At 43.1% G+C, this 27107-nt stretch overlaps 1 protein-coding gene and 1 long non-coding RNA gene across 2 annotated transcripts in view; both read right to left on the bottom strand.

The window, feature by feature from the left end:
- Positions 1-27107, bottom strand: part of LOC116991698 (ADAMTS-like protein 3) — a 272285-nt gene that overhangs the window by 219627 nt on the left and 25551 nt on the right. The window contains exon 3 of the mRNA XM_033050541.1: positions 24451-24570. Within this exon, the coding sequence (XP_032906432.1) occupies positions 24451-24570 (120 nt within the window). The remainder of the gene's footprint in view (positions 1-24450; positions 24571-27107) is intronic.
- On the bottom strand, positions 284-13067 carry LOC116991700. The gene is made up of 3 exons (XR_004416876.1): positions 13003-13067; positions 5169-5171; positions 284-294 (listed from the first exon to the last, which is right to left on the bottom strand). It is a non-coding gene; the product is annotated as an uncharacterized LOC116991700 (long non-coding RNA).

Below are 27107 nucleotides of genomic sequence, written 5' to 3'. Positions count from 1 at the left end.
CGCTGTATCTCTAAACTGTCATGTTGGTGGTAGGCGCATATTTTCAGTATTGAAATTTAACAGTTATTGCAAGTTTGGTAACTGAAAAATTACTCAAACCCCAAATCAACTCATCTGCAGAATGAATGAATCAGATTTAAATAAACAGGACTTGTAATCAGCAAGAGAGGCCACTGTAGGGTGAGCTAGAAATGAGAGTCGCATTAAGTGTGTAGCCAGACCCTTGTTAGAATGACAAATTACACCATCACTGGGCCACCCCCAAATATGGCCAGGGGCAGAACAACACAGGCACTAATGCTCCCAAACCCCTCCAGCCCTCAGTAGTTAGAGTCCTGTGTCTTTCTATTTTCCTTCATTAATGTTACATAATCACTGCAATGGACCCACTTATTACCCTGAAGACCTTCATCAACAGTGCACAAATGGGGAAAGAATCGATAATTGCAGGCAATGTCTTCGGACATACCGTGAGTTTTGTTCCCTCGGTTCAAAAGGTGAGTTCAGGTGAGAAGTTTCTGGTATTTTCTGGTCTTACAGGAATATGAATATTTTTCTGTATAATGCACATAGAAACTAGGTGCAGGATTAGGCCATTCGGCCCTTCGAGCCTGCACCGCCATTCAATATGATCATCCAACTCAGTATCCCATCCCTGCCTTCTCTCCATACCCCCTGATACCTTTAGCCACAAGGGCCACATCTAACTCCCTCTTAAATATAGCCAATGAACTGGCCTCAACTACCTTCTGTGGCAGAGAATTCCACAGATTCACCACTCTCTGTGTAAAAAATGTATTTCTCTTAAAGAAGGACACAGACTATCCCAGCTGAAACTTTGCTGTCGCGCTGTGCTTGAAGACACGACTAGACCACCAAGGGCGAAGATGATGACCCTCAAGTCACATAAGTTATAGGAGCAGAATTGGCCCATCAAGTTTACTCCGCCATTCAATCATAGCAGATCTATCGTTCCCCCTCAACCCCTGAGCTTCATGGTTTATTATGAAAAGAAGTCCAGGATAGTGATCTCAGATGCATCTCTGGAACACAGACTAAACACACACATGTATGCTGACATACTTGCATAGTCTAAACACACACACTTCACTGATAAACACACAGGGACAAGGTCACACCATTGTACCCACATTCTATTCTCACCTTCCCCCGTATATAACTTTCCATCATAATTTTGGGGTGGCACAGTGGTACAACAGTGGAGTTGTTGCCTTACAACACCAGAGACTTGGGTTCGATCCTGTCTACAGCTTGCTGTCTGTATGGAGTTTGCACGTTCCCCGTGACCTGCGTGGGTTTCCTCCTCCATTCCGAACACGTGCAGGTTTGTCGGTTAATTGGATTCAGCAAAATCGGAAATTGTCTCTAGTGTGTGTGTAGGATAGTGTTAGTGTGCGTAGGATAGTGTTAGTGTGTGTAGGATAGTGTTAGTGTGTGTAGGATAGTGTTAGTGTGTGTAGGATAGTGTTAGTGTGTGTAGGATAGTGTTATTGTGTGCAGGATAGTGTTAGTGTGCGTAGGATAGTGTTAGTGTGTGTAGGATAGTGTTAGTGTGCGGGGATCGTTGGTCGGCGCGGACTCGGTGGGCCGCAGGCCCTGTTTCCACGCTGTATCTCTAAACTAAACTAAACTCGAAGGTAGACACAAAATGCTGGAGTAACTCAGCGGGACAGGCAGCATCTCTGGAGAGAAGGAATGGGTGCCGTTTCGGGTCGAGACCCTTCTTTAGACTGATCCCAATGGTTCCCCACTAATCACAACTCCCTAACCCAACATTATTCCTTCTCGCTATTAATCAGTCCTTAATCCAGGGAAATACATCTGTCCCATGTTGAGCATGTTGCCTCACAGCGCCAGAGACCCGGGTTCGATCCTGACTGCGGGTGCTATATACATAGAATTTGTACATTCTCCCTGTAACCACGTGGGTTTTCTCCAGGTGCTCCGGTTTCCTCCCACACTCCAAAAACATGCAGGTTTGTAGGTTAATTGACGTCAGTAAAGATTGTAAAGTGTAATCTGTAAGATAGCACTAGTGTAGTGTTTCAACATGTTGAAAATCCAGCGGCGACCAGAACAAGGTACGACTCTTTGGGCGACTACTCATGACCGTACAGGCTTCACCCCGCGACATGTCACCTGTACGGTCGTGAGTCGTCTCCTCAGTCGCCCAAAGAGTCGTAGCGTCTTTCTGGTCGCCGCTGGATTTTCAACATGTTGAACATTTCCGGCACCTACAACGCCCTATAACGGGTGCCGGCAGTCGCCGAAAAAGTTGCGTAAGTGGGACGAGCCCTTTACTTTGTCAAACTTCTCAAAGTTTAACTAACCACGTCAACATCATAGCCTCCAGAAAAATCTCTGATGGATTTGTCAAACATGATTTCCCTTTCAGGTCCATGCTGTTGAGGGATAATCCTCTTACTTATTTAAAGTGCCTTGCTTCTATCTTCTTTAATAACGCATTCAAGCATTTTCAGCACTGTTGATGTCAGGCTCAGCAGGCTGTAGATTCTCTCTTGTTGCTTTGTTAGTGGAGTTACATTTGCCGAGGTAGAGTTTCATTCAACAGCTACAGGCAGTGAAAATGTGACTATTACATTAAGAAGAGAAAAAAAAAATGCTAGTTTGTTCCCCCGAGTGTTTAGTGATTACTTGGAAGTAATTCAGTCGGAGCTGCTGTCAGGTCAAACAGCTGTAAAACGGCAGTGAGCTGATCTGAATGGTGTATGCGGGAAACTGTATCTGCCACAAACATTCACTGAAGCTTAGAGTGACGGGGCCATCCATCAAGTTAAAGCTCACAGCTTCAAAAGAACAATCTCACGTTTAAAGTAAAAAGATGAAAAATGTTCCACAAAACCTCACATAACTTTGGAGTTACCTGTAAGACTCTCTTGAAAAGTGTCAAACGTTTTCAAAATAAATTTGATTTAAAAAAAACTTGGCAGTGGTGAAAAGAGAAGTAAAAATATATTTATTCCCCTTTCAGAGTTGACGTGTTGCCCTGGCTAGTTTCCTCTCTCACCTGGCCAGCACCCTGGCTGTTTACAGTGGTCGTCAACAAGGTTTGCACCTTGCCAAAGTCACTTGTTGTGCAAAGCAAAATCGCCACCTTGATTAGAAAAAGGTCTTTGAGACATCACAGGGGGAAGATACAAATATCAGCTGGAGGAAATGGATTTGCAGTTCATTGTCAGATCAAAGTATGAATGTGATTCTAAAATGTTTGAATGAAAGACTCACAGGTCCACCACCGATTTCCCAGTAATTATACCAAGCCAATCAACCTACAAACTTGCACGTCTTTAGAATGTGGGAGAAAACCGGAGATCCCTGTGAAAATCCACGCAGGTCATGTGGATAACATGCAAACTCCATACAGACAGCACCCGTAGTCAGGATTGAACCAGGGTCTCTGGCCTTGTAAGGCAGTAACTCTACTGCTGCGCCACCGTGCCACCCCTTTCGTAAGGTTGTAAGTGAAAGGAGCAAAATTAGGCCATTCGGCCCATCAAGTCTACTCTGCCATTCAATCATGGCTGATCTATCTCTCCCTCCTAAGCCTGTTCTCCTGCCCATTCTCCCCATAATCTTTGACACCCGTACGAATCAATAATCTACCTATCTATACCTTAGAAATATCCATCGACTTGGCCTCCAATGAGTCAGATAAAATAAGACAACTGCCCGCAGTCTCGTCAAACCACCATTGCTAACCTTTCCTAGCAGTTCCCAGTTTCATGACAAGAATGGGCAAGCTAAGGGGAGAAGGCTCCACTCCAAACAGGATCTGCTCACTCACACCGTTATTATGCTTCAGGCTCCAATACTAAATTATCATCGCTGACAGCGGAGAACACATCCAACAGCCTCTCAGCTACCAGATGTTGCCTGAACCAATGCTGTAACTGGCCCAGTGGCTAAACTCCAGTCACTTCAGTCATGTGGAGGCACATGTCCAAAACTGATGAAAACATTTAAAAACAGATGTCAGGCCACATTAAAACTCGACACCAACAACCAACTTCACCACATGCTTGTATTTTAGTATTTGGTTTAATATCACGTGTGCCGAGGTAATGTGAAAAGCTTTTGTTGCGTGCCATCCACAGGGAAAGACATAGGTAGCACGGTGGCGCAGCGGGTAGAGCTGCTGCCTTACAGCGCCAGAGACCTGGGTTCAATCCCGACTACGAATGCTGTCTGTATGGAGTTTGCACGTTCTCCACGTGATCTGCGTGGGTTTTCTCCGGGATCTCCGGTTTCCTCCCACACTCCAAAGACGTGCAGGTTTGTAGGCTAATTGACTTGGTGTGAATGTAAATTGTCCCTAGTGTGTGTAGGATCGAGTTAGTGTACGGGGTGATCGCTAGTCAGCGCGGACTTGGTGGGCCAAAGGGCCTGTTTCCGTGCTGTATCTCTAAATTAAGCAAGATTACAATCAAGCCGTCCACAGTGAAATAATGTGGATATCGTTTAGTGCAAGGTAAAGACCAGTAAAGTCCGATAGAAGGTAGTCTCCAATGAGGTAGATGGTAGCTCAGGACTGCTCGCTAGTTGTCGGTAGGATGGTTCAGTTGCCTGATAACAGTGGAGTGAACACAATTGGTTTTCAATCACTGCTCAAAAAGTAACTCTTTCCCTTTACTCTAATATGATCCCCTTTTGGGGGGCACACACGATGATTACTTCCTGAACTGATTATAATTTCCACCAGATAAAGTCATTTTATTACTCCTGCAATTGAAAACACATTTGTTCAAAATAATGCCAGAACCAGAGGCTATAGGTTTAAGGTGAGGGGGGAAAAATGTAAACAGGAGCCCGAGGGACAATTGTTTTTGCACAAAGTTGGTGGGTTGATGCTGGAGAAGGTGTGATCATGAGGGGCATTTGGACAGGTACATGGATTGGATAGGTTTAGGGGGATGTGGGCCAAACGCGGGCAGGTGGACTGGGCATGTTGGCTGGCATGTGGGGAATAGAAAGGCTGAATGCACAATCTTTTACCCAAGGTAGGGAAATCATGAACCAGACGACATAGGTTTAAGGTGAGATGGGCAAGATTTAATAGGAACCTAAGGGGCAACTTTATCCATTCATAAGGCGGTGGATATATGGAACAAGCTGTGGAAATATAGAACCAGCTTAGATGGGCCATCTTGGTCAGCATAAACGTTGGGCTGAAGGGCCTGTACTGTGCTATATGGCACTAATTCACTGGCAAACACCTTTGAAGCCATCGCCGTACTAATTATACAAGCCAACTACAACAATTTCGTAGGACATGATTATTCTACATTAAAACAGTTATGTAACGAAAAGCCAAGAAATGTCCACGCTTCTTATGAATATTGGAACAAAATACTATTCAGGAAAAGTCATCAGCTCCAACGAGCAGCTGTGTAATCTCTGGCAAAGCCGGAAACTCCCACAAAAACCAATGAGGTGTCGCTGGTGTTGAGAGTGGAGAGAGAAACTAGAGAACTCGGCATCAAACTCGGCTTGGCCAAGAACTACCATGATACCACTCTGACCAATGTGTTTATCTCAACAGGAGCTTCACCCATGTTTTAAAATGTTGCTTTCACTTTCCACATTAACACAATCACAACTTTCCACTGCACCGTTTAAGTTCACATTTATTTGTCACATGCACCAATTAAGGTGTGGTGAAATGATTTTACCATGCAGTCATCATGACAGTAAAAAGCAACAAAACGCTTGTGAATCATGCAGACAACAAAACCTCTCAATCACAACACACTCCCAGTCACCTACTTTACCTTAGTTTAGAGATACAGCGCAGAAACAGGCCCTTCAGCCCACCAAGTCGGCACCAACCAGCGATCCCCGCACACCAACACTACCCTACACACACTAGGACGTTACACTTACACCAAGCCAATTAACCTACAAACCTGTACGTCTCTGGAGTGTGGAAGGAAACCAAAGAAAACCCATGTAGGTTACGGGGAGAACGTACAAACTGCGTACAGACAGCACCCGTAGTTGGCATCGAACCCGAGTCTCAGGCACGGAAAGCTCTGTAAGGCAGCAACTCTACCGCTGCGCCACCGTGCTCCCCTCGTTATTCACTATTTCTGCACTTTTCCTATTATTCCAACTTCTATTAGAACTTTCTTCATTCTTTTGTTATAATGTTTTTACCAGGTTTCTGGTTTGAGATACAAAGCAGGAGTATGTTGTGGAGCTGGAGATGACTGCCGCGTGGATCAGCTCGGCAAGCATTTCATCTTCTCGTTCAACAATTGCAAAGTCCGTGGACCATTTTAACTCTTCGACTTCCATTTTAACTGACTTTCGAGATGCAGCGCGGAAACAGGCCATTCGTCCCACCGAGTCCTGGCCAACCTATGATCACTCCCATACACTAGTTCTACCCTACACACTAGGAACCATTTAATCAAAGCCAATTAACCCTCAAAACCATACGTCTTGTGTGGGGGGGGGAAACTGGAACACTTGGAAAAAACCCACGCTATCACAGGCAGAACGTACACATACTGTACAGACAGTCCCGTAGTCAGGGACAAACTGGGTCTCTGGACTGTAAGGCAGCAACTCTACCGCTGAATCACTAGAACACTAAACGCTGCAGATAATTAGCTAGGTACAGGGAAAAGCTTTTTTGTTGCTTGCCATCCAGTCAGTGAAATGACTATACATGATTACAATCAAGCCATCCACAGTGTACAGATACAGGACATAGGGAATAACGTTTAGTGCAAGGATAAAGTCCAGTAAAATCCAATTAAAGATATATTAAAGGTCTCCAATGAGATAGGTGGGAGGTCTGGACCGCTCTCTAGTTGGTGAGAGGACGGTTCAGTTGCCCAACAACTACGGTGAAGAAACTGACCCTGAATCCAGCGGTGTGTGTATTTTCACACTTCTGGAAGGTTTATATTCTGCTCGCCACAGGGAACAGGTGTTGGACAACTATCCAGACAGAGCACGTATAATACAAAAGACAATTACCAATTTGAAGGTAGACAAAACGCTGGAGAAACTCAGCGGGTCAGGCAGCATCTATGGAGCGAAGGAATAGGTAACGTTTCGGGTCGAGACCCTTTTTCAGACTGAAGATTTGAAGAAGGGTCTCGACCCGAAACGTCGCCCATTCCTTCTCTCCAGAGATGTTGCTTGACCGGCTGAGTTACTCCAGCAGTTTGAGTCTAGCCTGAAGAACAACACAGAGATGGGTAGCAACATATCCAAAAGAGCTTTCCTTGTGTTGATTCCAGCAATGTGCTGCTGTTCTACAAAGCTGAGCGGAATAGACCAAGAAATTGCAGCGAATTGTGGATGCAGCCCTGACCACACTAACCAACCTCCCTTCTATTGACTCCATCTACACTTCACGCTGCCTCAGCAAGGCCACCAGCATCATCAAGGATGTTGCACCCCGGCCACTACCTCTTCTCCCCTCTCTCATCAGGCAAGAGGTACATAAGTGTGAAAATGGACACCTCCAGATTCAGGGACAGTTTCTTCCCAGCTGTTATCAGGCAACTGAATCATCCTACCACAACCAGAGAGCAGCGCTGAACTACTATCTACCTCTTTGATGATCCTTGGACTATCCATGATCGGACTTTGCTGCCTTTACCTTGCACTAAACATTATTCCCTTATCATGAATCTATAGACTGTAAATGGCTCGATTGTAATCATGCATTGTCTTTCTGCTGACTGGTTAGCACGCAACTAAAGCTTTTCACTGTACCTCGGTACACGTGCCAATAAACTAAACTGAACTGAACACCCTCAGAACAAGATTGAAATAAGGAATTAGCGTGGCTATCAAATCCCTGCAGAGAAACAATGAGAAACAAAAATCAGGAAAGAATGCGAGAAAAAACGAGGAGGAATTCATAATAAAATGGTAAAATAGTCTTAATAAACAAAAATTAAAACATTGGAATAACAGATTGCTTTCTGAACTATAACATACAAGGTAACTTAACTCCCGTTCCCACTCAGTTTAATTATGATGGAAGTGGGTTATGCAAAGGGACATTATTGCAAAGGGAGTAAAACATCACTCACATATCCTTGTGTAACTGCCAAAGGCTTTGTGTATGTTTCACAATTAAATCCTGTTACTGAATCAATGCCCTCAATTAATAATGACCATACAGTTTGGTTATGTTACAATCAGATTAGTAACTGATACTTCAATAGCAACTCAAACCTTTTGACAAATGAGTCAAAGTTAACTAATTAAACTCCTGGAGTTTCATGTGACTATGGTTTGGGAAATATATGTAACTATGCCAGATTAACAATGACCAGAGACGTCCGTCTGAGAAATGCTTCAGTTTTAGTTTAGATATGAGGCATGGAAACAGACCCTTCAGTCCACCGAGTTCACACCGACCATCGATCACCCATTCACAGGAGTTTTATATTATCCCACTTTCAACCTCCCTACACGATTTACAGAAGACCAATTAACTGACAAACCTTATTCAACATCTAGAAATTATCATCCTAAAATGTATTTATTCTATATATGTTTTGGTTCAGCTGGAATTGAGATTTGAGTTTTCTGCTTAATCCACTCACATTTAATTGTAAATAAACGGACAAATCTCACAAAAACCTGCATTGATATCATTAACTCTGCCGATGGGTCATTTGCTTTGCCTTCAGGCTAACATAATGAACTACAATCATTAACATCAAAAACAACTGGGTGGCACGTTGGCGCAGCAGTAGAGTTGCTGCCTCACAGCGCCAGAGACCCGGGTTCGATCCTGACTACGGGTGCTGTCTGTACGGAGTTTGCACGTTCTCCCTGTGACCGCTTTCCCCATGGGTTTTTCTCCAGGTGCTCCGGTTTCCTCCCACACTCCAAAGATGTGCAGGTTTGTAGGTTGATTTGGCTTCAGTAAAAATTGTAAATTGTCCCTAGTGCGTGGGATAATGCTAGTGGACAGAGATCGCTGGTCGATGTAGCCCCTGTGGTACAGTGGTAGACTTGCTCCTGACTATGGGTGCTGTCTGTATGGAGTTCCACTCATCACTTTATTTTCATGTTTCATGTATTTTGTGTTTCTATGACTGTTGGCAGATCACTTTCCCTCCTGGGATAAATAAAGTTCTATCGTATCGTATTGTTTCATTTTGTCCGTTTGCAGATATGGCAGTGGTGTTTAAGAGGCTTTCAGATGGGCACATTGAGGTACAAGGAATGGAGAGATATCGATCACATGCAAACAGAGGACATTAGTTCAACTTGGCATCATGTTCGGCACAGACATTGTGGGCTGAAGGGCCTGTTCCTGTTCTATACTATTTGGATAAACTGATTCTTTCCTCTGCTTTGTTTCAGACAGGTCCACCCAACACACCTGACATTCAGAGAGAGGACCTAATCTAGGGTAAAAAGTTAATGGCTTAAAAGAAGTTAATGTTCAAAGACAGCATGAGCTATAAATGTATTTCTCTGATTTCCACAATGGGATCTGAAGCCACAAAAGATACATGCTGTTAAATAAATTAGCTACAGATGTGGTCTGTTCTCTTCTGAGGTCAGAGCACCGCAAAACCACAACAAAGCTGAGGATGAAAACAGGCAGCGTAATGTAGAAACCTTGAGCAATATCTAATACGTAGACACACTTCAGAATAGCGAGAATACCCACATGTTGTTTCAAGTTACTGCCGACTAATTTAAACTGACCACTAATAAGCAAACAGGTCTTGTCGGCACGGTGGCACAGTGGTAGAGCTACTGCCTTACAGCACCAGAGACAAGGGTTCAATCCTGACTATGGCTGCTGTCTGTACGCAGTTTGTACCTTCTCCCTGCGTGGGTTTTCCACAAGATCTTTGGTTTCCTACAAAGACGTGCAGGTTTGTAGGTTAATTGGTTTGGTATAAATGTAAATTGTCCCTAGTGCGTGTAGGATAGTGTTAGTGTGCGGGGATCGCTGGTTGGTGAGGGCTAGGTGGGCCGACTGCCCAAGAGTACTGGACATGACTAGAATACAACTCAACAACAGCTTCTGTTTGATGCAGTAGCTTGTGACACAGTCAGTACATCTGGTCCAAGACCAAACAAATAAATCTGTGTCTTTCCACAGAGAAAAGAATACTTCTGCCTTGCAATATTCTTCTAGTGAAATCGTCACGGTGCATTGATATTAAAATGTTCTATTTTATATACGAGGTCTATAGTTGCTTAAATTGAGACATAAAAACCTTGAATGATAAAAATATAACAGATAAAAGTGATCAACGCAAAAGTGTCAAGTGGGTTTAGTTGTCGAATGTACTACAATCAACTTCATTGGTGAACCTCAGACTATCCTTAATTGGACTTTGCTGGCTTCACCTTGCACTAAACGTTATTCCCTTATCATGTATCTATACACTGTAAGCGGCTCGATTGTAATCATGTATTGTCTTTCTGCTGACTAGTTAGAACGCAACAAAACCTGTTCACTGTACTCCAGTACACATGACAATAAACCAAGTATGAAACAGAACAATGAATTTCTTACTTGCATCAGCATTACAGACAGGTCCGTAAACACACTCAGACATACATAAGAAGCAAAGAAAATGTCAATGAATTATAAATGCCTACATTAGTACAAAAATGTTCTTCACGCAACCCGGACAGGTCATAGCTCCTAGCTTCATTTAATTTATTATCACGTTTACTGAAGAACAGCGAACAGCTTTTTGTTGTGTGCTACCCAGTTAGGGAAAATACAACGTGCAAATACATGTGTATGCCAAGATGTTTCAGAAATGGAGAATAAAAGACAATGATAATTCCTGGTAAATAGGTAATCAAGTGGATGAATGGTCGCAAAAATGGATTTTGAACGGAGTCCCATTAATTGTACACTATCAAAATAACATGTCAGACACATTTGATAAATAATTTTATGGAGCCGCAAGGAATTGCAACTGCTGGAATCTTGCGTAGAGTAGTAACTGTGCTGGGGTAACTCAGCGGGTCAGGCAGCATCTGTGGAGAACATGGATAGGTGACGTTTCACAGAGTGCTGGACTAACTCAGCAGGTCAGGCAGCATCTGTGGAGAACATGGATAGGTGACGTTTCACAGAGTGCTGGAGTAACTCAGCAGGTCAGGCAGCATCTGTGGAGAACATGGATAGGTGACGTTTCACAGATTGCTGGAGTAACTCAGTGGGACAGGCAGCATCTATCGATAGAAGGAATGTGTGACGTTTCAGGTAGAGAGAAGGGTCTTGATCCGAAACGTCACCCATTCCTTCAATCCAGAGATGCTGTCTACTCCAGCATTTTTTTTTGTCTATCTTAGGATCGGATTAAATATTAGTTGAAAACATTGCAAAGCTCTCGCTTGAACTGAAACCCACTAATTATTTTGTTACTTTTCCTCTGACAGACACTGAAGAAACAAACTTGACTTTAAAAACAAAACCGGCAAAGTGCAGAATATGAATCAACTTCAGCAAGGAGCACTGTCGGCACAGAACTCAACGCTTCACTGCAACTTCACACCTGATGACTCTTGGCCCGTACACGTGACAACTTGGGAACAATCGTTAGCCTCGTTGATAAGAGTGGGTTTGACATTTTGTACACAGTGATCCTAAACCCCAGGAAATGAGTCGGGTCAACAGGAAGTAATTTGATGTTATTAAGATGCATGGGCGAGCTGTACAAGTCTTCAGAAAGATTTACTTCTGAAATAAATCAGATTTAAAAAAACAAATGGTGCAGTATACTAATACAACACATTCATTCAAACAATCGGATTAATCCGGCTTGCTTTCTGGACTCATTTTCAGTTTGTTGTTAAAAACTCAAAACTATTTTCAAATAAAAATCAGAACCGTATCATTATTATAAAGGAATATAAAGTACACACCACATGACTGGTCAATTATATCAACACAGGTCTGAACACATTTGTGTTTGCCCTGTAGTTTGGTTTAGGTTATTGTAATTGAGCCACCCTATCATTCCAGATTCAAGCTCAGTCAATGCACGGAATTACTTTGCAGATTTGTTTGGGTTTCGAATGCATTTCACTGGCATCTGGCTGGGCTGCTCAAACACCATCCATTGTTCATTGGCTCAACTAAATCCACTGGGCGGAGCGTCACCTGTATTCATGCAACGCAAGGTAGAAGCAACAAGCTGCAGTAACTCAGCGGGACAGGCAGCATCGCTGGAGAGAAGGAATGGGCGATGTTTCAGGTCGAGACCCTTCTACATGCGAGAGAGCGAGAGTGTGTGCGCGTGTGTGTGTGTGTGTGTGTGTGTGTGTGTGTGTGTGTGTGTGTGTGTGTGTGTGTGGTAAACTGCACGTGTGTGTGTGTGTGTGTGTGTGTGTGTGAGTGCAAGTGCCTGTGTGACCACCCTTGTAAAACAGCAGGTACACAAAAATGCTGGAGAAACTCAGCGAGTGCAGCAGCATCTGTGGAGCAAAGGAAATGGGCAACATTTCGGGCTGAAACCCATCTTCAGTCTGTCCAATTCCAGCTGCAGACAACACAAGTAGCTTATTTGAAGATATCTTTGACCAATTTTAGTGGGAGATACTTAGTCATCAGAACTGCATCTAAAGAACATGTGAATTCAATTTCTGGCAACTGTGTCAATTCCATTTCCTGATTTATAAAGTGAGTTAGCTTTCCTTCACATACCCACCTCGAAATTGGATCCATTCACACATGAGTTTTATCCACAAACCATTTTGTATCCATTTCCTATTGAAATCCTGCCCGTTGAAGAATTGGACCGGATAATGCCTGATGCAACTTAACTTTTCCACGTTTCCTTATTCCATCCCAGATCATGTGCACAATGATATCAGCAAAGTGCACGTCATTGACTCAGTGCTAACATTCCATCCAAACGTCTGCACTGCAGATTTCTGTGAAGGTCTTGGCCAAGTTGAGCCGGCACCCAACCCATCCGACTATCTGTGTGCTGAGCCAACAAGTGGACCTGCAATCACCCATTACAATCGCCCCACTCTCTTAACCCTCGACTCCAACAGCAGCATTTCTTACTTGAACCAGGCTCTCCTCCTGCTGCCGACCTTGGTGCACAGAAGGCAAGACCTCCGGTTGTCCAGTGTCAGACTCCCTCCACCCTGGTTCCCGGTCTGCAGGGATGAGGCTCTCACTCCCGGATCTGCGGTGGACCAACCAGGCCTGCTACTGGGGTACGGCAACAGCCTGACAATTTTATTTCATTTAGAGATACAGTGTGGAAACAGGTCTTTCAGCCCACCAAATCAATAGGAAACCGAGGGGTAACTTTTTCACGCAAAGGGTGGTGTGTGTATGGAACTAGCACCCAGATGGATTATCCCAATGTTTAAGAAACAGTACCACAGGTACATGGATAGGACAGGTATGGAGGGATATGGGCCAAACGCAGGCAGGTGGGACATGTTGGCCGGTGTGGGCGAGATGGGCCGAAGGGCCTGTTTCCACAGTGTATCGCTCTATGACTCTAATATGGCAGGAACCCCACTTAAACAAACCCCTCGGCAACTTAAACAAACAAAGTATTCCTTAATTAACTCTGTTTATTATATTTATAATGGGAGACCGGACTGAAACTGCTAATTCCAAGCGATGGTATTTAAAACAAACGTCCAAATCTACACCAAGGTGCAGATACAAGGAACAGCAGAGGCTGGTTTACAAAACAAAAACATGCAAAGTGCTGGAGTAACTCAGGTCAGGCAACATCTCTGGAGGACACGCAATGGTGACGTTTTAGGTTGGGACCTTTCTTCAGACATTGAAGAAATTAGAGTCAGAGGACGGATCCCGCCCGGAAACATTGTCTGTCTGTATGTTGCAGTAATGTTGCCAGACGTGCTGAGTTACTCCAGTACTGTGTGGTTTTGCTGAATAGATTCCAAGCAGTCTACCATTTCCCAAGCGCACAACATCTGATGGCGTGGATGGTGAAAACACTCAGAAAATGATTGACATTGATCAATGAGTGAGCACTCCAACAACATACATCTCAAGAGAGATTATTATACGAGTCAGATCACAGATCAAACACAATTCATGTTTGCTTCTCATAAGACAATTAGACGCATGTTGTACCTGAAGTCGACACAGTGTCGGTTGACGCACTGCAGAGTTGTAGTTGTGTAATTCAATGAGTACAGACGAGAAAGACTATCTCCTTCCCTCCCCCCATGTATTACAGGTTGTCCATCAGCCACAGTGCACCAACCAGTGAGCCGGGGGTGGGGAGGGGACTGGGACTCTGAGTAACAGACGATCGTACAGCATTAAAAATCTATTTGCTTCAAAAACAAAAGGATCGATTGAAGAAATTGTCTGAAGGGTCTCGACCCAAAATGTCACTTATTCCTTCTCTCCAGAGATGCTGCCTGTCCCGTTGAGTTATTCCAGCTTTGTGTCTAAACCAGCATCTGCAGTTCCTTCCTACAAATTTTCCAAAGCATGGTTAACTCTCATATTAATTATTATTTTCTAAATAGGTATTGGGCAAGTCTGTAGAAGGGTTCCAACCCGAAACGTCACCTATCCATGTGCTCCAGAGATGCTGCCTGACCCACTGAGTATTCCAGCACTCTGTGAAACATCACCTATCCATGTTCTCCACAGATGCTGCCTGACCCGCTGAGTTACTCCAGCACTCTGTGAAACGTCACCTATCCATGTTCTCCACAGATGCTGCCTGACCCGCTGAGTTACTCCAGCACTCTGTGAAACGTCACCTGTGAGTCCACACCAACCATCACTCACATTGCTGCCAAGTTATCCTACTTTCCACACACTAGGGGCAATTTCACAGAGGCCAATTAATCAACAAACTTGCACGACTTTGGGCTGTGGGAGGTAACCAGAGGAAACTCGGATGAAATTCATGTAGGAACGTGCAAACTCCACACAGGCAGCATCCGAGGTCAGCATCGAACCCGGTCTCTGGCGCCGTGAGGCAGTGATTCTACCCGCTGAAGAATGGAGGAAACAGAAACTACAGCTGCAGCTTCCAGCAAAAACAGTAATTTCTACATAATTAAAGAAGTGCATCTTACATTGCTGTCTGTACGGAGTTTGTACATTCTCCCTGTGACCGCGTGGGGTTTCTCCGGGTGCTTCGGTTTCCACCAACACTCCAAGCATGTAGATTAATTGGCTTTGGTAAATATTCTAAATTGTCCCTAGTGTGTGTATGATAGTGTTAGTGTGCGGGGATCGCTGGTCGGCACGGACTCGGTGGGCCGAAGGGCTTGTTTCCATGCTGTATCTCTAAACTAAACTAAATATTTGAAAAAACTCAATCAGTAACACCACCAAATGATTGTTGGGGAATTAACATTTTTTTTTTTTTTGTCTAATTTGTAGTCCTGTAGGTCTGTGTCCAAGATGGCTGCCGTGAAGAGAGAGTGGACGCTGGCGCGCTTTGGCTGCCGCTGCTCTCTCTTCACACTGTGTTTTTGATTTTCTGTTTTTGGATTGAATTCTGTTTTTAATTTGTGGCTCTGTGATGTCATTATTACTTGTTATATTCCGATTATATGTTATTCCGATTACTATGTAAGGTGTCCTTGAGATGTCTGAAAGGCGCCCATTAAATAAAATTTATTATTATTATTATTATTAACAAATCAGCTCCACTTTTGATGACTATCGGCAGAATATGTTTTCCATGACCTGTGTTATCCATCATCTCTCATGGCAAGTGATTCTTTTGTACATGACCCTACTCGGGAGTACCACTCAATACGGTAATCATTCAGCAAATATATCTTCCTGAAGTTGCCTTCTGAAGTCAGGCCTCCTGGAAAAACTGTCCATGCCAAACTGAAATAATGCTCAAGATTAACTTCTCCGCCTTGAAAAACCTCCACATGAACTCTGAGGAAAGTTACTGGATTAGAATAAAAGTGACAAACACTTGTAGAATAGGAACAGCTTGGAACATTTGTTAAGGAGAGGCCATATCTCCCTGGTCTCACATTTTCTAAAGGACCATTAACGTCACAAACAGAACATTCACAAATATCATTTTTACGGATTGCTGAAGGCATTTCTTAAATTATTTTTTTTCTCCCCAAAAAATGTAGTTAACAGGAAACAGAGTAGGCATAAATTCATCTGGTTCACATTGAGAAGATGTAACCAATGTACACAATGTTAAAATGAATGCAACTTTGATAAATGGAGCAGTAGTGCAGTCACTATATTTGCTGGTAACACAAGATATGCAGACAAGTTGAGGGGAAAACATGAGCCACAAGGGGATAGAATACATTGAAAGATTACGGATCTGGTAAATACATTATGATGTTGGAAATAGGCTAAATTGTCCATTTTGGCAGTAAATATTAAAATAGCAAGTCATCTAAATGGTGAGAGTTCTATCAGTCCTCATGTACTCCTTACTAATGTTCAGTCGATCGTCATTATTATGGACCTTTAGACACAGCATAGAAACAGCCCTTCCATGCCGACCAGCGATCACCCCACAAGCACGAGCACTATCCTACACAAGGACAATTTACAATTTTTTTTGTTTAATACCAAAGCCAATTAACCTACAAACTTGTACATCTTTGGGATGTGGGAAGAAATCAGAGCACCCAGAGAAAACCCACGCAGGTCACGGGGAGAACGAACAAACTCCACACAGACAGCACCCTTCGTCAGGATTGAATGTGGGTCCCTGGTGCTGTGAGGCAGCAACTGTACTGCTGCACCACTGTGCTGCCTCTTTATAATAGACAATACCTGACACATTCAGGTGGTTGGAGTAAATCCAGTCTCAGTCTGTCTTTTCCTTTCCTGTTCATTGTGTGCCTTGTTCAGCGTGTACTGTTGGGCTGTTTTTCCATTGCTGATAACATTTCCCCCCACCATGCTCAGTTCTCAAGAGGGTTATATGTACAAATTAGACTGCCAGAATAGGAGTTTAGAAGAATGAAGGGGGGACCTCATTGAAATGTACAGAATAGTGAAAGGCTTGGATAGAGTGGATGTGGAGAGGATGTTTCCACTTGTGGGAGTGTCTAGAACCAGAGGGCACAGCCTCAGAATTAAAGGATGTTCTTTTAGGAAGGAGACGAGTAGAAATTTATTTAGTCAGCGGGTGGTGAATCTGTGGAATTCTCTGCCACAGGAGGCAGTGGAGGCCAAGTCAGTGGCTATATTTAAGGCAGAGATAGATAGATTCTTGATTAGTACGGGTGTCAGGGTTTATGGGGAGAAGGCAGGAGAATGGGGTCAGGAGGGAGATACACATGATTCAATGGCGGAGTATTGATGGGCCGAATGGCCTAACTCTATTTCTATTCCTTATCATCTAATATTATTGTTTTTATCAGAGGAAATTAATACAAAAAACTGGAGGGTTTGCTTCCATTTTATAGAATCTTGGTGACACAACGTGTGGAATAGTTTTATACACTATTGGTCTTATTTAAGGAAGGATGTTATTATATAGGAGAGAATCGGACGTGGTTTGCTAGACTCGTAAGTGGAATGGGCAGGTTGTCCGAGGATGAAAGGTTAGGCTGGATTGGCTAGGATCCCTTGGGGCAAGCGAGACCTTGATTGAAACAGACCCCGAGTTATCCTGACAAGATGAATGTTGAGAACATGTTTTCTCTTGTGCAGGAAGGAACTGCAGATGGTGGTTTAAACCGAAGATAGACAAAATCCTAGAGTAACTCAGCGGGGCAGGCAGTATCTCTGGAGAGAAGGAATAGGTGACGTTTCGGGTCGAGACATAGAAATATAGAAAATTGGTGCAGGAATAGGCCATTCGGCCCTTCGAGCCAGTACTGCCATTCAATATGATCACAGCTGATCATCTAAAATCAGTACCCCGTTCCTGCTTTCTCCCCATATCCCTCGGTTCCGTTAGCCCCAAGAGCTAAATCTAATTCTCTCTTGAAAACATCCAGTGAATTGCCCTCCACTGCCTTCTGTGGCAGAGAATTCCACAGATTCACAACTCTCTGGGTGAAAACGTTTTTCATCATCTCAGTTGTAAATGACCCATTCAAGGCCCGTTTTCTCTTGTGGCAGAATCTGGAACTAGGGATTTTTTTTTTTTTTTTTTTTTTTTTTAAACAGAGAAAGTAGGATTGTTGAATATTCTTAAGTAGATGGATAATTGAAAAGTAAGGAGTTCAAAGGTCTCTGCACTTAAACAGAATGCAGAGTTTATATTGTATTCAGATCAGTCATGAAGTTATTAAATGGCAGAGCAGTTTGATAGTCAAGAGACCTGCCTCTGCTCCTAATTCTTATAACTGTTAGCATGAATGGATAAGGTCGGTCATAAATGATGAATTAGGCCATTCGGCCCATCGTGTCTACTCTGCCATTCAATCATGGCTGAACTATCTCTCCCTCCTAAAGGACAGGTTTGGAGGGATTTTAGCTTTTGCATGTGTTTGGTTCATTGGCCAGAAATATTCAATATAAATCGTTATCAAAGGTGCAAATGATAATTTTCAAACACCACTCTCCCTCCTCCAGCCAAGTAACAAACAATGCAAAGTATCCCAAGCATTTGTACGGATGAGATTTATGGGCGAGATTTAACATGCGCTCTGACAAGCCTGAAAGCTCCAGCAGGAAATGTGAAATCACCCATGGTCTTGGCATCATGTCCACAGGGCTGGACAGTAAATTCTCCAACTCTGTCAGCGGGTGGCAGGTTCCATTTCAAACAGAAACCTATCACTGTCACCACTCTAGCCCTTTAACAACGATGTATTGTCTGGCTGACAATGGCAACAGAACACACTGCAAGCAACATGCAAACACTGCGTCTAAAGTAGAAGATAGACACAAAATGCCAGAGTAACTCAGCGGACAGGCAGCATCTCTGGAGCATATGGATGGATGGATGATGTGTCAGGACATGACCCTTCTTCAGACGTTTTTCTTCCAACTTCAAAGTTGGAGTTTAAAGATGTACATTTGGAAGTGAAGGGCAACATGGAAAAATAAAGACACAGGTAATACTGCAAAAACATGATAGTTGCATCCTTAGAAAGCAAGTATTGTGGAAAATAGCTTCACAATAGCTTCACAAAAACAGGTATTCCCCCCCCCCTCCCTTCTCGCCAGCCTGGGTATTGGTTTTGCAACGCAGCATCAATTAACAATTGTAACGTTTAATAGTTTCTGATCAAAACCACCTTAAAACTATAGTTTGTTTGGTTGTTTGTTTGTTTGTCTTTTTGCCAAAAGTCCGCGAGCATTGCCACTTTTCATTTCACTGCATATCTCGTATGTGTATGTGACGAATAAACTTGACTTGACTTCGTATAAGTTTTTGCCTCACAGCGCCAGAGTCCTGGGTTCGATCCTGACTACAGGTGATGTCTGTACTAAGGTTGTACGTTCTCCCTGTGACCATGTGGGTTTTCTCCAGATGCTCCGGTTTCCTCCCACACTCCAAAGACGTGCAGGTTTGTTGGTTAATTAGCTTGGTATAATTGTAAATAGTCCCGAGTGGGTAGGATAGGCTAAGGTACAGGGATCGCTGGTCGGTGCGGACTCAGCGGGCCGAATGGCCTGTTTCCGCGCTGTATCTCTAAACTAAACTAAGGGCAGAAAATGTTAGTGGGTTTGTCTGTACACATTAGGAGTGATGCAAGGCAGGAGTATTCGCCAGGAAACTGAAGGTACAGCAAGGACCATAGGAAACTATCATCTGTATGAAGACTGGGTGAGCCAAATTAACTGTAATAGTGTAGAGGATGAACCAATGGAGAATATAAACCTGTTTTCAAGATCATTTGTCCAGTATTAGGCAATGAGAAAAAGGTTCAATGTTAATGTTGTGGTTCACAGACCTGGAGGAAAGAATAATCATTATACAATAGAATTGTATATAAAGATTGCAAGCGAATTATCTCAAAATGTAGCCAGAGATTTAAACCAAAACAGAGGCACGAGTTGGCTGTGGTGGATTGGGAAACTATAAAAGATATTATAGTAAACAAGCGGTGGTTAATATTTCATTACATAATTCGTTTAAAAGCAACATGTACCTTGTTAAAGAAAGAAAACAAAGAAGATTGGCCCGCCATGACTAACAAAAGTAATGTTTAAGAAGGAACTGCAGATGCTGGAATATGAAAGGTAGTCAAAAGTGCTGGAGAACCTCAGCAGGTGCAGCAGCATCTATGGAGCGAAGGAAATAGGCAACGTTTCGGGCTGAAACCCTGAAGGAAATAGGCAACGTTTCGGGCTGAAACCCTGAAGGAAATAGGCAAAGTTTCGGACCGAAACCCGGAAGGGTTTCGGCCCGAAACGTTGCCTATTTCCTTCGCTCCATAGATGCTGCTGCACCCGCTGAGATTCTCCAGCATTTTAATTATTATTAAACCAGTTTACAACATCACACAATAAAAAGCATGAGCATGAGAAAATTGTTAGCATTCAACATCGAAAGGCCAGGGTAATGATAAGAATACAATACATAGAATATCACTCTAATCTATCAAGTACCAAAACTACTGCAAAGGTTTCCATGGGCACATAGAGAGGAAAAGATTAGCAAAAGTTAATCTGGAAGAAATTATGTTGGGGGGGATAAAGGAAATGGCAAGAAAATTAAATAATTATGCTTCCTTGGGAACAACAGATCTACAGTGAATGAGCTGAAAGAAATCAGCATTAGTAAAGGAAATCATATTGAAAAAATAAATAGGATTGAAAGCCAATAAATCCTCAGCATCTGTTGACCTGCATGTTAAGAATAGTGAAAGGCGTGGATGTGGAGAGGATGTTTCCACTCGCGGGAGAGTCTAGGACTAGAAGTCACAGCCTCGGAATTAAAGGACATTCTTTTAGGACGGAGATGAGTAGGAATTTGTTTAGTCAGGGAGTGGTGAATGTGTGGAATTCTTTGCCACCAATGGCTGAAGAGGAAAAGTCAGTGGATATATTTAAGACAGAGATTGATAGATTCTTGATTAGCACGAGTGTCGGAGGTTATGGGGAGAAGGCAGGAGAATGGGGTCAGGAGGGAGAGATAGATCAGCCATGAGTGAATGGCGGAGTGGACTTGATTTTGCTGAATGGCCTAAATCTACCATCACTTATAATAATAATAATAATGGATGGGATTTATATAGCGCCTTTCTAATACTCAAGGCGCTTTACATCGCATTATTCATTCACTCCTCAGTCACACTCGGTGGTGGTAAGCTACTTCTGTAGCCACAGCTGCCCTGGGGCAGACTGACGGAAGCGTGGCTGCCAATCTGCGCCTACGGCCCCTCCGACCACCACCAATCACTCACACACATTCACACACAGGCAAAGGTGGGTGAAGTGTCTTGCCCAAGGACACAACGACAGTATGCACTCTAAGCGGGATTCGAACCGGCTACCTTCCGGTTGCCAGCCGAACACTTAGCCCATTGTGCCATCTTAAGGTACATGATCTTAAGGTACAGAGGGATGCGATTATGAGGGATATGACATGAAGATAATGGATCTTTAAAATGTCCACCAATTCTGGATTGGAAGAATGTTTGCATAATCCCACCACCTAACAAGTCAGGAGAAGAAAAACAATGGGAAACTATAAACAAATTAGAAGTGGTAACTGAACATTTAGAACATATTAGACTTGGATAGGGTCAACACGAATTTCCACAAGGAAAACAACATTTCACAAATCAGTTAGGCCTTGAAGATAGTAACCAATAAAATGGATAAGGAAAAAAGGTTGTGTGTCTGGTGGAGTTGTAACTTCAATGCAATGCCAGACAAGGATATTATCGTGTGTGTGAGGGAACTGCAGATGCCGAAGAGACACACAAAATGCTGGAGCAACTCAGCGGGACAGGCAGCATCTCTGGAGAGAGAGAATGGGTGACGTTTCAGGTCGAGACCCTCTTACATGGTGGCGCAGTGGTAGAGCTGCTGCCTTACAACACCAGGGACCCAGGTTCGATCCTGACTTCGGGTGCTGTGTATGAAGTTTGTACGTTCTCCCTGTGACCATGTGAGTTTTCTCCGGGTGCTCCAGTTTCCTCCCACATTCCAAAGACGTGCAGGTTTGTAGGTTAATTGGCTTCTGTAAATTGTCCCTAATGTGGAGGATAGAACTGGTGTACGGGCGATCGCTGGTCAACGTGGACTAGGGCCGAAGGGCCTGTTTCCACGCTGCATCTCTAAATCTAAAAAAATGTTCACACTTGAAGATTGTAACCAGTATAATGGATAAGAAAAAGTGTGTCTGGTAGATTTGTGAGTTCAGGAGAAATTCAATGCAATTCCAGACAAGGGTATTATACAAATTTACAGCTCGAAGTGGAGGATAATATATTGGCAAGAGTTAAGGATTACACGGGGTCAACATAAAAAACCATGAATAGCAAACAGTAGGAATAACTTTGGAATGGGAGTTTGCAAAGGGGGGGGGGGGGGGGGGGGGTGCTGTGGTTTTTTGTGCTAAGGAGCCAGCTATTCCGTGATATGGATGAGGATGATGAGATGTAATATATCCAAGCTTACTGATACTCAGTGGACATTTAAGTCCAATAAAGTTCAATTAAAGATAGTTCAAGAGATCTCCAATGCGGTAGATGGGAGGTCAGGATCGCACTCGAGCTGGTGAGAGATCCATTCAGTTGCCCGATAATAGCGGGGATGAAACTGTCCCCGAATCTGGAGGTGTGCATTTTACTTACCTAGTTTAACTTGCCGTGCCGCACATTTTTGGGTATGATTTGCATTGCATAGTATGTAGCATTCTTCCAGAGAGTTATTTTAATAAAAAGTTTAGTCTCTACTGGAATAGCATCTGTGTCTTATTCCCTGCTTCCTGAGATGCATGCATCACTTACAAGAGGAAACCAGTGTTCATTAGTCTGACTCCCAATTCACAATTGAGGCTTAACCAGCGCAAGCAAATAGCTAGCTGTCCACTTCCGTCAAATTAAATTTACAGGAAGTTCATCATTTTGTTCCACTCCTTGAATAATTTGCTTCATATATCACTACCCCACGCAGGACATCTCCAATAAACGCTGATGGGAAGTTGACGACGACTTATAATAACCATATATTTTCAACAATAGGCATGTCGAACCAAGACGGGGAAATAGGAATGTAATCTTATTTAACCAGCTGCATAACTGAAAGAAAGAAAATTACAATAGCAATAGCCATTTCCTTAGCTATACCTCAAATGTATGATGTATCATTATTGCCTGGCATAATCACAATAATTGGAGTCTTCTTATCGATAATACACTTCTTAGAATAATTGCTTTGCTCGCTACAAGAGTTGCCAAGAAACAACATTGCAACCCAAAGCAAAACATCTTGACCCTTACTTATATTAAGCCAATTACATTCATATTTTCATTACCCTAGCACACAATGTCACGTAAATATGTAGAGTCTACCGCAGAGCTTTCCAGATATTAAATGTTATTAGAATGTAAATATAAAGTCACAGCGAGACATTATTTGAACATTATTTAATTTTATGGTGAAGTTAGTTGTGAAATATCCTGAGCCCATAACATCAGTAAAATACATAAAAGGTCGTACCATCTACATCTACACCAAGGATCTGGAGGTTAATTGAGCAAGACATTCCAAGCTCATTTTGTCACAATTATTTGAACAATCATCGAGTGTTTTTAATGACCAATTCAGAACCACTGCCGTGTACTGATGAGTGATTTCTCAGTTCCTGGCACAATCATTCTGAAGCTTGGCTGACATGTTGGCTGGAAAATAAATTCCCAGTATTATTTTATTTTTACAGTTATGGCCCAAAATAATTTAGTGGATTGTTTTAAAGAAAAACTCATGGTAATCAAAATCCATCCTCAGTCAGGTCCACGGACAACATTGTGGCCTTTGCATTCAGCATCCCATGTCTGTGCATTCCAGAGTTTTATTGATTATTTTCAATTTTGGTTACTAATCAGTGTAGGAAGAAACTGCAAATGCTGGTTTACTGATAGGACAGACATAAAATGCTGGAGTAACTCAGCGGGTCAGGCAGCACCTCTGGAGTTTCAATGTCAATGAAAATAGCGATTTAAAAAAATGAAATTTGAGATCCCATTATGACGTCGAACGCGGCTGATGGGCAGGGCAAATGGAAAAGTGGTTTGAAAAGTGATTTTTGTAAAGTTTAAAATGTCAATAACTTGTAAAATATACTATCAATGTGAACAAAATATGTTTCATTTACATCACAGGACAATGGTGAGTAAGGTGGGCCAAAATTGTAGCGCTATCGTGTACCATTTTGGCGGGGTTTCAGGATCTCACGCACACATACAATCAAACAAGATGAGAATTTTAGTAATATATAGATTGCAGATCGGGCTTCTGTCACATAGCCCCTTGTTGACATGGACTGCTGTTTGAGATAACCATGCACTGACCTGATCATCGTAACGGTATGTCAGGGCCTGCTCTCCCGTCGTATCTTCCAAAAAGCTTCCTTGTGGAGAAAGTGCAAATTCAGGAATAAAGTAGACAGTCTCCGATTGGTCCCCATAGCCCTAGAAAATAAAAGGAAAGAATAAACAAAATGTTCCCTTATCCTCCCGTGAAGGATCTACATACAAACAGTGGCCGTTAAACTGATTTCATTCTAATCGCTCCCATTTTCCAGCGACTTCAGACTAATTCCTCTGTATATAATCCATCATTTTTAGCATGTTTTCCTCTTGTATCTTTAAGTTAACAAGCTTTTTGCTATTTACAACTTGGCATCACGGTGGCACAGTGGTAGAGCTGCTGCCTCAGTGCCAGAGACCCGGTTTCCATCCTATCAGTGTGGAGTTTGTAGTTCTCCCTGCGACCTTGTGGGTTTGCTCCAGGTGCTCCGGTTTCCTCCCACAACGCTAATACATGTGGGTTTGTAGGATAATTGCCTTCTGTAAAGTGCCCCTAGTGTGCGGGATTTAAAAGCAGGATAACTTAGAACTAGAGTATGGATAATTGCTGGTCGGCATGGATCTCGATGGGCCGAAGGGTCCTTTTCACAGTCCATCTCCAAACTAAACTAATCTCTCATTGGAGATTAAATTGGAAGCTCACACTGGTTTTGAACTTTGAATTCCATCAACCACAGCCTTGCATTCTATTAACTTCATCAACATCCCTGTGGAACTTGCAAGCACTACACTCACAAACACAGTGGTGCCAGCAAAAGTTGGACACATGACATTCAACTCCTTCATTCAAACCATTTACAAATGTAATGGCAGCTGCAATCCCTACCCAGGACACAGGGGACAATGCTGCCACATCATGCCAATTTAAGTTAAAAACCATCATCCCTATTCTCCATCTACTACCTCCTGCCAAGGATGCAAGGTCATCTCCAATTCCATGTGCTCTCATTTTGCTTAACAGATTCTTGCATTGTATTGTCAAATTCCTTCTAGAAGTCCACATAAATAACATCACTCCCTCATGCACACCCCAACCAAATGCTGGTGTCAAGTGTGTAAACCAAACCCAGAAACTGCCTTTGGGACCCGACCGTTTCATTCCCAAAGTAGCTGCATCCTTATTGCCTTCACACTGGAGAACTTGAGTGTATTAAATACCACCTCAAAACAAAAATACAACCAGCTTTACAACTTTTGAGTTACTCCAGCGATCAACGTTTGAACCATTGCCTGTATACTTGCTGTATAACAATGTCAGATCTGCCTGCTTCCTTGTGTGGCTTCAGCCTGCTTCACCACTACACAAATGTCCCACATCTCACCTTCTCAACTCATGGCTTTACCCTCTGGACCTCTACACCCTGGAGAAAAAGGTTCTGACTGTTTACCCGATCTATGCCCCGTGATTTTATACACTTTTAACAATCTCCACTCAACTCCCAACATTTCTCATGACTATATAGACAGTCAGAACTCTAACACCATCCCTGTTATCCCTGCTGTTGGACAAATAGAGCACAGGAGGGTGATCAATAATCAATCTGATTGAATCTTGTTCTCCATGTTAACAAGACTAATGGGCCTGTCCCACTTAGGTGATTTATTGGGCGGCTACGATTTCATTGTCATAGGTTGTTGCCAGAAGTCTCCAGGTGTCTCCAGGTGAATTCCATTAAAACTAGTCCCTGGCAGTCACCTAGTGGGACAGGCCCTTAGGAGTTGATTGTTGACTTCAAGAGGAAAGCAGAGTTTTCATTGAAGGGATTGCAAGTGGAGGGAGTGCCTGGTTGACTGTTTCTCCAAAGATGTGTTCTGGCCCCAGCAGCAGGAAAGCTGATCAATGCCTTTACTTCCTCAGAGGTTTGGGGAGATTGGGCATGTCACTGAATATTCTATCGAACGTCACCAGGTGTGTGACAGAGATCATACTGAGAGGTTGGGTCAAGGTCTGGTTGAGTAACTGGAATGCCCGATGATGAAGGTTGCAGGAAGTGGTGGACATTGCCCCGGCTCAACACAGGTATCGAACTCCCCACCGTCAAAGACAATCCAAGGAAGCATTGTCTTACAATAGCAACCAACATCAAAGACCCAAGAACCCGAAACTGTGACCACCAGCGTCCAGAACAGCTTCGTCCATCAACCATCAGGTTCTTGGGGCACAACCCTAACCATAACCATAACCACACTCCTAACCACAAGCCTACCACACCAAACTCGCTGGACTTTACTGGCTTAAACTTGCACTAAACGTTATTCCCTTATCATGTATCTATACACTGTAAACGGCTCGATTGTAATCGTGTATTGTCTTTCCGCTGACTGGTTATCACGTGACAAAGCTTTTCGCTGTACCTCCGTCAATAAACTAACTGAACTATGTTGTTTGTTTAGGTTTCATCACAACAAACAGTACAGGCATCTCGCTTTGTACATGGGGGTTAGGCACTTTGAAGGCTGTGCTTAATTCAAAAACCAGTAAATCACACATATATTTGCTGCCGACAGTAAATCTGAGCACTTTATTCCTAAAATACCAGTAGCTAAATCAAGCTTTGGCATTAAAGGAACAAGCAGAGCATTTCAACAATCCACAAATCAAGCATCGTGCGATGCCTGTACTTCAGTTTGCAAGACCA

Source organism: Amblyraja radiata, chromosome 34 (assembly GCF_010909765.2).
Source record: "Amblyraja radiata isolate CabotCenter1 chromosome 34, sAmbRad1.1.pri, whole genome shotgun sequence".
NCBI lineage: Eukaryota > Metazoa > Chordata > Chondrichthyes > Rajiformes > Rajidae > Amblyraja > Amblyraja radiata.
Note: the sequence above shows the minus strand (reverse complement) of the source record. Positions and strands in the feature narration are given on the sequence as shown.